This window comes from Ornithodoros turicata, chromosome 7 (assembly GCF_037126465.1).
Source record: "Ornithodoros turicata isolate Travis chromosome 7, ASM3712646v1, whole genome shotgun sequence".
NCBI classification, from domain to species: Eukaryota; Metazoa; Arthropoda; class Arachnida; order Ixodida; family Argasidae; genus Ornithodoros; species Ornithodoros turicata.
In genome coordinates this window covers 30,657,950-30,669,280 of record NC_088207.1, presented here as the reverse complement: position 1 = coordinate 30,669,280, position 11,331 = coordinate 30,657,950, and the positions used below count along the sequence as shown (strand labels likewise).

General features: G+C 46.4%; 1 protein-coding gene across 1 annotated transcript; it reads left to right on the top strand.

Moving 5' to 3' along the window:
• The first annotated feature begins 1,526 nt into the window (after positions 1 to 1,526).
• LOC135399785 (uncharacterized) lies at positions 1,527 to 10,790 on the top strand. The gene is made up of 2 exons (XM_064631518.1): positions 1,527 to 1,735; positions 9,914 to 10,790. Exons 1-2 carry the CDS (start codon positions 1,730 to 1,732, stop codon positions 10,682 to 10,684), a joined length of 777 nt encoding a protein of 258 aa, XP_064487588.1. The 5' UTR covers positions 1,527 to 1,729; the 3' UTR covers positions 10,685 to 10,790.
• Positions 10,791 to 11,331: the final 541 nt, after the last annotated feature.

Sequence of the window (11,331 nt, the reverse complement as noted above, 5' to 3'; positions counted from 1 at the left end):
ACTGGAACTACTGTTTATTAGCGTACAAGCTTTCTTGCAGTAGTCTGCATTTCGTCAGGTACAAAACTGGTAAAACTATCACTTTTACACCTGACGAAATGCAGACTACTGCAGGAAAGCTTAATAAACAGTATAGTTTCAGCGTTTTTATCTTTTTATAACACGCGGGACACAAAGTACCACCACGTTGGTTCCCTCTACACTTAGGAACCTTATTGTGTTCGAGTTGTTGCCACATTCTTGTCCATATCCGTGCCTGTGTTGCATATGTATCCGGTCCGGTTATAAAACTATTCGCTTCGTACTGGATTCGGTTTCATAACCACTCGCTTCGTATCCGGTTCGGTTTTGAAATTCACTCATGCCTCAAAGGAACTCGTCGCACAGCAGCGTTCGAGGATGCTAATTCATTTGTTCATTACTGTTTTCTCGCGCTTACAGCACTTCGCATGTGGTAAAAGTGCACGGTTGAACCTCTATGTGCAATAGCATGAGAAGAAAAAAAAAAAAAATCATTATCTGAGCACTTGGAGAGGCGATTGCTGCAGGTTTTCCTTGGCTAACGCCCATAAAAAATGTGCGGCATATTTATATGTGCAGCATCGCCTTAGGGTGTGCGATATAGCAGAAGGAGACGAAGTGTAAGAACGTGCCATATCACATATTTTTAATATAACAGTGCATGCGCGGGGTTCTGGTGTAGAATAACAGTTATCTTTCTTTTACAAGTCAAATTTTGAGGTCGTCGCACTGGCTCTGTTAGAAAAGATCATGTCACCTTTGTTTCGTGGAGCATCGAGAAAGATTGTCATGAGGATACGATCGTTTCCCGGTTACAAAATCCAGTAGCTCTGCAAGCACGAACACGTAAGGTAGGAAGAACGCGTGTCTGCAAACGGGCAGTAACATTGCAGCACAGTGAAAGTTTATATCTGTACCTTAACTGCAACCACTAAAGTTGCATTGTAAAGTAACCAGCGTAAAGCAAGTAATTGTAACGCAACCATTGTAAGGTGAAATAAAGTTGTTGTTGCTGACGACACGGTGTAGAAAATACGCCTGATAAAACTGTCTGTTCCATTGACACACAGCATTTCCCGTTTCTTATTCTCCTGTAGTTGGATAACAAACTACGATGCAGGCTCGAATTTCCTTTCGACTTAGTCGCTCATAGCATGTAGAGGTTCATGTGAACTCGCGCGACAACAACGCGCGACAATCATGTCTTTCCCATCCTCCTTCGACCGCCATGAGGACACTATATTGAAGTTGACGCGCGGACACATTCCAGTGCGACGCCTACAGGTCATCTAAGAACACTAGTCGTTACCACAACAAGGAAATGTGATTTCCCCCTCTGACATTACACCCATTCACAGCGGGATGCAGGCAGCTTTCACCGGCGTCCGACACGTCTTTCCTATATTTACGAACGTAAAAACGATTTTCAGTGAGCTTCGAGCGCGACGACGAAAACACGTAGTGTCACGTGATCATCAATTATCGCCAGAGGAGCAGCGTTTCTCTTCAAGGGAAAAAGTTCTGCCTGATTTAGCAGTCGGTGTGCCTCCTCCCTCGGCACGCCGGAAAGGTGGCCTTGCTACGCTTCTACTCAGATCCCCGAAGAGACTCTTGCGGAAAGCTGCATAAACCGACCGCACCCCCGGGTATAAATACTGCGGCGGCATTTCTCAGCACTTGCCACATTGGATAGCACGCAGAACCAGACATGAAGGTAAGTTTTCGACATCTTTTATCCTCCTTTTCCGTCGTACATCGGTTCTGCACACAAATCAAAAATACTAACACGTCACTTGCGTAACCTAACTTGACGTAAAAAAAACAAACAAACAAACGAAAAAATCCACTAAAGGACACACACGATGACCACCGGAGCCGGGGCCCAAATTACGTCTGGCCACCCTGATACCCCGGAAGCGTCGACCTTTGTAATTACCAATCGGGTGCATGCTTTGCATTGAATGAAGGTCGATTGGTGGTTAGTGATGTGGAGGTCAGCATTCCAATCGACGAAGGCTACATCAACATAACGCTTGAAATGGATTTGATCAATTACTTCGCGGCCGACATTAAAGAAAAATTATTATTATGAGTGACGCCACCGTTATATTGCGTGCATTACGCTTGCCCACACGCATTCGACATTCCTGGCGGAGGATTGCCTGTCTAAGCAACTTGTACCACAACGCTACATTGACTGGTTGATTAGTAAGAGACACGTGTCCAACACTGGCCTGGACCTCGTACGAGGTTCAGCAACGCCGATATACCACCCAGAGAGCACGTGGCGTTGGACCGAGGTTGGCAATAGATTGATGTGGGCAGGTCGGATCAACATATTCGATGGATTCTGCCAGAAGGCAACCGACATGCCCTGATAAGTTAGCAATATTAGCCACGTCGGTTAAAGTACTTGTATACTCTGCTCACTTGCTGAAACAAAGTGCACTGTCTTGCACCAATTATCCACAAGGCAGGCTGCTGTGCAGTAACCAAAGATAGGCCATTTAAATCGGGGTGATGCTTCGACGATGCAAATGGAAAAGGTAAAGTGTATACGTATACATGCGCCCTCGGTCGGGCCCTTCGCGTTGGGCAACCACTCAGCACACCCATGTCGCACATGTATATGTCGTCCTACGTGGGTGACTTTAAATATACGGAGTGCCATGTGCCGAGATATCAGCTCACATTGCAGAACGCGCAGGTAGACAAAACTGATTCCACATACGTCCCTGCATCGCTCACGGTCGAAATTTTTATCGCGACATAAATTGGCGAATTATCACGAATTATCAATTATTTCGGCATGTCCCCTGCCCACTATACCATCAGTCTAAACACCTTCACCCATATCGCCATTTAACAAGATGGCATAAGATTGTTAGCCCGATAGCTCCCCTGTTCTGTCCTCACGATCAAGCGCGATAACTATACATTTCCTTTTTTTTTTTTTTGTACGTCCACCATTCGACTGCACCGCCTAAGGGGTTAGTGCAAATGTTTCGCCTAATGTATCATTCACGGCATTTGCAAGGACGGCAGTTGATGAGAAGTCAGCGCGTGCCGGTAGCGAGAATTGAACTAACGCCTGTCTGCTTGTCGGTCAGGTTGCTATCGTTTTTGCTCTTTGGTTTGCGCTTTACCGGCGTTTTGCTCTTTCTTCCACATGCAAGGAAAATAAAATTGAATTGAAATTGAATACTACGGTGGTTTTACACGGCAATTCGAGAAGTGTCTGTTCGATTCCCCGTCACCGACAGCTGCTGACTTTTCGTGCACTGCTGTCCTCCTTGTCCTGTCCTTGCTTATGGGCGATGGTGAAGCTTAGATACGTCCATCATAGCTTGGACGTCCCGTTCTTCCTAATTCTTGATTCAGTCTCTGCAGTTTATGTTACTGTCGAACACTCACAGTATGGACGACAGCGTACTGAGCAGAGAGTGCCTAACTGTAGATTGTTCAGCTCTATCGTTTCTGATTCCCACCATAGCTCCCCTCTACGCCAGGTTTACGACACGCGCCGTTCATATGCATACAGAGTGTCTTTTTTTTTTTTCGATACATATTTTGCATTAATGACTATAAGGGCTATAGCCTGTTTTCACTTCTGTCGTCTCTCGGCCGGCGGACGATCTTGGCCATCTGTTGCTCAACCGTCGAATGACTAATTACCAAAAAATCGTTAATTATTTTTTTAATTATAAAAGCTACAAGGTGAGAACGCCTGGTTCCTTCGGTCACCTGATACCGTTTTCAGAACAAAAATCCGTTCGATAGATCGCCCGCAAAAATATCGTGAAAAAGCAAAATTTTTCCTTTAGTTTGTTCATTGCCCAGCTTCGGAGACGCGTCTTTCCTTCACCCCTAATGTGAGAGGATGACAGAGCACACTATCGCCTCTTGCGTTCTGGAAAAAGATGAAAAGAAAACAGAAAATGCAACCCAAGAAAAGGGCAGTTCGGATAGCTTCTCCCGATACATTTTTTTGTTTTGTTTCCGCAAGTTCTAGCTCATCTTCTCCAGCACACCAACGCTCTGCCCTCAAGGCTCTCTTCACCTTTCTGGACACCACAGGACTGCGATCCTTATTGTGAAGGGGCCCATTATTTCATTCCTCGCATCCCCACCAGCAATGGGGTAGAGTATCGCCCCCGCCGATGAAACTCCCCAGCCGTCATCCCGTAATAAAGTTGTCTGTTTTTTTTTTTCAACGCATGAAGTGGCACTGTGCTCCTTCACCCTCTCACATTTGGGGAGGGGGGGGGGGTGAAGGGAGAACGCGTCCCCGAAGATGCGCACTGAAGAAAATAAAGAAAAAAAATGTGTTCTTTCACGGATTTTTTGCGGGCGATCTATCGAACGGGTTTTTGTTCTGAAAACGGTAACGGTATCAGGTGACCGAAGGGACCAGATGTTCTCATTGGGACGACCTTGTAGCTTTTATAATTAAAACGTTAACTAACGATTTTTAGGTAATTATAGTCATGCGACGATTGAGCAACAGATGACCAAGAACGTCCGCCGGCCCAGAGATGATAGAAGTGAAAACAGGATGTCTATAGCCCTTATAGTTTTTTAATGAAAAATCTGTATTAAAAAAAATACACCCTGTAGGGAAGCGAAAATAGTACGCGTTGTAGACTGCACGTTTATCAGGGGGTTCTGTACGTACACTCCACTGAAATGAGGGTGTAGCTGCAGCTTTGATCTGGATTTAACGCACGCATTTAGCGCACAAAATGAAATTTTTGCCGCTAAAAGAGACGTGCAGGGTGGTGTACTGCACCGCGTGCAACCACGGCTGGCACGTCGTTAAACTGTAATGCAGTTCTGTTTACAAGTGTTTCCTCCAGTGTTTCGTCCCTGAAAATCAGGTAACCGTTATAAGGGGACCCTGAACGGGTCTTATGCGACACACACGACGATATGTCAATATAGAGTGCGCTTTGTGAATCCCCTTGCGAAACAGGAGCCCATCTGATATCAGAATATATTTGTTGCATCAATACGGAGGAGGTCCAGTGCTTAAGACGAACCGGATGCGTCATTAGGATGCTGTGCACAGACACCGATCGGTGAACTATCCTCGCGGAAACCACAAATGGGAACACTCTGCCAAGACAGATGACTGTGATGATGCAACTATAAATAGGGTTCCGCCTTTTCAGTCTAAACCGAAAACAGCCGGATAAGATTTGCTGAGTGCTTGTCTTAAGTTATACTGCCCCGATTGCAAAGAAAAGAACGTTTCTTATGAGTTAAAACAACGGCTATTGTCTGCTTTGCAATTCAAACTCGCCGATGGTGAGCTGGTAAACGAACTGGGCGTCAAAACGTGAATCTAAAAACGACGCTTACTTGAAAAATTAACACAGTTAAACACGCTCTATGGCTCTATGGCTTTAGATGCCTTATCGTGTAAGGTCCTTGTCTTGGAACTGTTGTACGTACTGTACGCAGGTACGTGTACCAGGACGTTTTTAGCACAGCCACAGCATTTAGCTTCGTGTAGGTTAATGTTCGTCTAATACCCTCGTCAGACAGCATTTCAAATGTCAATTGCGAGAAATGGCCTTCGTCCTTTCAAATGACCTTTGTTCGGGGGCGCCTACTAGACAGGCGGGAAAGGAGTGCTCCTCAACTGACTGCCCTCACCGGCTCCCTTTTTTCGGTTTCGTTTTCCCTGTCTGCTGTGGAAATTTGAAGTTGGTCTGTGCGCCACAAATCAAGATGCAGAAGTCATATGCACTTCTCTAAATAGGATCTAAATACGTTTACACAGTTTCACTCCATTATCCGCATTTTATAAGTTTTCCTATATTCAGCTGCGAAGGTAGCGAGGGTACAATGGCATAACACTGTTGTCGAGATTGCTCCTTTCTGCACCTCAAATGTCGTTGGGGCCCTCCTTTCGCGTTGATGGTCATTTCTTAGAAAGGTCCTTTGAGCTGCCGTCTGACACGGCTCTGAGAGGTCATTTTTTGCAAATGACAATTCCCCGAAGTCCTTCGAGCATGCCGTCTGACTGGGGTATAAGTCGTCTAGGCGAAATTGCTTGTGTAGCATGTGAAAGCTCGGTCGTTCGGTGCCTCGGTAGCTCAGTCGGTAACGTGTCAGCTTGCTGAGCTCAAAATCGCGGGTTCAATCCCGGCCGAGGACGGTAGCGATGTGAGGCAGGTAGTAAACATTGCTTCCAGCACCGTGTGCGTGAAAGATTTCCGGGGCACGTCAAAAGTACCCCATGCGGTCGAAATTATCCGCAGCGCCACCCTGCGGCACGTGCCGCATGTCGCCACACAAATAGGCTGACTCACCTTAGGTGTAAATCTACTCCCAATTATTATTGATTGTATGCGACGCTACCACCTCGTGACCTCGCTGCATGTGGCCGCTGACTTTTGAAGGTATATGGCGGTTGCTTCCGGAGGCACCATACCTCTACTGCCACCACGCGTCACCGCGTTAACACTATAGGCGTCGAAGGAACCACTTCCTCGAAATGAAGGTTTTGTGTGTTGCGCATGAAGGACTAGATGTTCTAAAATAGTGTTATTTTTAAGTTTATTTACTGGGAGGCTTCATACGAGGAGAAAAGCATTTGTTGTTGCGATGTATTCGCGACCGTGACCGCGAAAACTACAGCTACAAATATTAGTTTATCGCGTCACAATCTCGAAGGTCGCACTAGCACACGTCACCGCATTACAAGATGACGTCAAGGAAACATTTCCTAGAAATCCCCTACGAAATTTCTGTAAATAGAAATACGGTAATCCCGCGGGTTGTGGCATCCACGCTATTGTGGTTACCTTGTCTGATTAGGGCCATCTTTCCTCCTTCTCGAAGGTTGGACGATCACTAATAGTGTGCTATCACGACAGTTCGAAATTCTAACATGTCTAGTTTGTTAAGCCGCACTTTCAACCTAATTGAATTTCTGAAGCTTGAAACTTTGGGGTGAATCCTATGTTGCGTGATGTAATGTGATGTGATAGAAGAAGAAAAGAAAAAAAACGGGGGGAGACAATCCTATGTTGTCATCTCGACGGTTATATAAACTTTATGTGTATAGGAACATCTACGGAAACAGTGCGAGTGGGGAAAGGACCAGACATGAATGAGAAAGAAAGGAAGTCGGGTGCAATCATTTCACTCCCGTTGTGAAATGAAATATCGCAAATAAAATTTAAAACTAGTAAGGAAGGAAGTACATGGCACACATGCATACATCTGCGAATGGCAGGATTTCGGGATCTTTGCGGGTTCATAAGGCGTTCAGTCGCTCGATTTCTAGTCAGGAAGAACAACAACAACTTTATTTTGGCTTTGGCGAGTGGGGAGGGTCATCGCCACAGGCGATACTCTACCCCATTGCTGGTGGGAATGTGGGGAATAAAATAACGAGCCCCGTCACAATAACGATCGAAGTCTGATGATGTCCAGAAATGTCAGAAGAGCTTTGAGCGCAGAGCGTTGCTGGGCTGGATTAGGCCAGGGACCAAGCAATTTCGATAGGGAGCAGGGGCGAGAGTCCAGCTGACGAAGAGACTTGGAGAGTGTGGTTCGGGAAGGTTGGTAGTGGGAGCAATGAAGGAAACAATGAGCAGGAAGACAATGCATATGTGATACGGCATATGTGAACATTTTACCTTACTGTTGATGATGGTGGTGTTTGGTCTTGACGCGATGCTCCGCTCCATTACTCATGGCAGTGACGAGGTTCACAGTGAGGACCGATGCCCTGCATTGTCCAGAAACCTGATCAGGGCTCTTAGGGCGTTAGTGAGCTATAGATTTGGCTATATGGATCATCAATCTTGCCACAGTGAGGGGGCGAGAATCTACTTCATAGAACGACTCTGTAAGTGTGACAGCTGTGACGTCACGAGTGTCCCAGTAATACACGTGTTGCAGTGGCTTCTACAGCGCAGCAAATGAACGCGGAGTAGCAAGTCCTCATATCTGCGACCAACCTCTCCGCGTGTTGTAACTTTACATATCCCCCCCCCCCCCGTAAATGTAGTCCTCAAGAGGTGGTGGTCCGGGAGATGGAGAGGGGATGTGTTCCAGACTTTCCAAGTCAACACAGTAACAGCAGCTTGGCTTGGAGTCCACTAGTCGCACGCGATAGCGCTACTGGTCGGTAAAGGCGACATTGGGTCGTATGTGGTGAACTAATGCACCATCATGGTGAGATATATTTCGTGGCATGCGGAGAGCGGACGTTCGATCAGCGTTCCAATCTAGAGATACCAAAACAGTCAACCCCAAAGTTCGGAAGGCGTGCAGGACGCAAATGTGCGAAACGCTGACTTGATGTCAAGATTGGCTGATTCCACAGTCCATCGACGAGCACGAACATGCTGGCCTGTAGATGCGAATTCAAGAACTAGATGCATACTACTTCGGTGGCCCAGAAATCCAGTCATCCTCTCACTGTCTTTCAAGCCACTTCTGAGCACTACCACATTTTTGAGAGAGAATAGTATAGTCGAGACAGTGACAGAATACTATTCTCTCTCAAAAAAGTGGAAAATGTTACATATTCTGCCAGCAAGCATGCACAACATTCTCCTTTCACGTTGTGACAGGCAGTGGGACCACGGAAGTAAATCAGATAATCGTCATTCGTAGGTGGATGCGTGTGCTTCGTACTTTTGTCTGCATTCAGAGTTCACGAGACGTAGGGACGGCATGCTGTGGCTGGTATCCAGAGTACGCAAGTCCTGCCTCTTGAGCACTGGATTGGTTCAGGGGCCTAAACGTTTCGTTGTGAGGAATGCGCTCAGGAGCTGATGATGAACGCGCGACGAGGAAGAAAAAGCAGGTGTTGCTTGAAGAGTTTTTTCGTAAGGACGTGGAAAGGATTCCAGGGATATTGTAAAATGAGCGGGCTTCGCTATTCGCTGAATGTGCTAGATTTATTAATTTGCATTTAATCACAGCTGACCAATAAGGCAAGTCATGATTGATAACTGATTGAACTCGTAGAAACAACCAATGATCCAACAAACATGTATGTTGGCACCCAACCAATTCTGCAACTAAACAAATAAAAAAAAAGTGTCATAACACACGTACTCACCAACCCGCTAGTTGTGGGGCCACGATTATATACAAAGCCATAACATGGTCGCAACGTCAACGACATCGCAATAACAACAGCAAAGATATACGCTACAACGGCAACAATCACAAGATCACATACCGACAGTGTACAAAACCTAATAAACGGATTCCAAAGATCACCGTGCAATCGTGAGACAAAAAGTTCCCCGCGAACAGTGCATGTAAGGAGATAAAACACAAAGGAATCATGTCCGTTGTAATTTATGCAAACCTAAGTACAGCCTGCTACGTACTTGTCTGGAATCAACAGCTTGCGGTTTATCCGGCCTGGAATATCCATGCATTGCAAGATTAATGATGAAAGATGGAAGTCACTGAAAAGGTTAGTCAGCTGTAGGACACAGCTCCTACAGCTGGCTAACCTTTTCAGTGACTCCCACCTTTCATAATTAATTAGGCACCTGAGGCTTTGTATGTATTTGTCCCTTCTATGTGTTCCAGTGTCACAACATCAATTGTCTCACGTTGCAAGTTTGTTTGTTTCGACTAATAAATACGTACTTTTGTAGCATGCCGTACGTGCCTATTAGTCGGAAGAAACATTCTTGCAACACCTGTAGATTTTAGACAGGATAAACTGAAAGCTGTCGATTCCGGACAAGTGTTTCGCTAGCTGTGCAACAAGAAATGCTGACTGTTTTCTTTTTGATTTTCGAAGCCCGCATTGCGTGGATTGCACGCCCCCATTCTCGTCCCATTATCATCACTCGTGCCAAATAAAAAGCCTGCCATATAACTAATTTCTATTTTTATTTTTCAGCTCACCGTCATTACCTTGGCCCTTGCAACCATTGCGCAAGCCCATGTCCTGGTTCCTACAGGAACCCACTTCCTGGCCGTGGGCAAGAGACCGCTTTTCGTCGTTCCGCCCTATCACAGCGGAGTATCCCACGTCAACCCATTCACTGTCATTTTCCTTTCACCTGAAACGGTTGACAGGCCCAAGGACGTCGCTGAGAAGCCCGACGCAAAAGTCCCTGCTGGCGAAGAGCCTGCAGTCGCCGCCAAGCCGGCGTTTCCTGCCCAAGAGGATGCAGAAGATGGGGCGCCCTCAACCGAAGGGGACAACAACGGAGACAGGGACGAGGTGCTGGACGTCGACGGACCGCTTGAGCAGCCGAAATTAAATGAGGACGACGGCGACGATGGTCTCGGTTTCAAGAAGCCAGGAGGAGAGGAAGTCCCTGGGGTCTTTGCTAAGCCCGCATTTAATGATCCAACTGAAGTGGGAGACGGTGAAGCAACGGAAGACAACAATGCAGCGACTGATGATGAAAAGAAGCCCACTGAAGATGCTGGGGATAGTGCAGTTTCAAAAGACCCATACGTTCCTTACGTCAGGCTACCATCTGGTCTGTTCAGTCCTGTTTTGGAGGACGGTGCCACCGCAAAAGGAAAGGGTGGGAAAGTAGACGAGAACGCGTATTATGTTGGATACGTCGTCCCTCCCGTTCTGCAGGGTGCTTATCCTTATTTTGCTCCGCACGTAGTCTACAGACCAGCCCCGCATGCATACGTAAATCTTGGATAGAGATTATAGGGTGGGTGATATGAAAGGAACTCAGAGAGACAGCTTCCGCGACACTATAAACGACTTTGTATCCGTATTATATTAAATGTTTTATTGAGAGTTTAGACATTTCTTCGTTATCACGTATGAGCGCGTTGTAAACGCCATCTGTCCCACCTTTGGCATGGGGCCACATTCAGTCCTTGTTGTGGCCTGACCGCGAAAGATTTCAAATACAGAAAACACGCTGCTGCGAGTGGCTATCTCTGGAGCTGGTCGTGGGTTAGATTATATTCCTTCATCTGTTATCACATCATCTCATCTCATCACGGCTAGAGTAGTGACGCAGCCCACATTCGTGAGGCCAACAACGGCAAGCCGGTTTACGTCAACACCACCACCACCACCACCACATTATATTGGATTAAAATTAAAGAAGAAAAATATGGAGATGGTGGCTCCTACAAAACACAGAATCCTGCTACTCCAAGACACATAAAAATAAAAATTAGTACTGTTTAATTAGTACTAACGCTGCAATGTCAGCACGGAATGTGATTAATGCAGCTGTCGCACGATGTCTAAGATCCCACGGCCATTCTCCGAGGTGCTTCACTAAGTGTAGAGGACGGTGGTCCAGTCTTTCCAAGGCGGCTCTAAGGTCATGA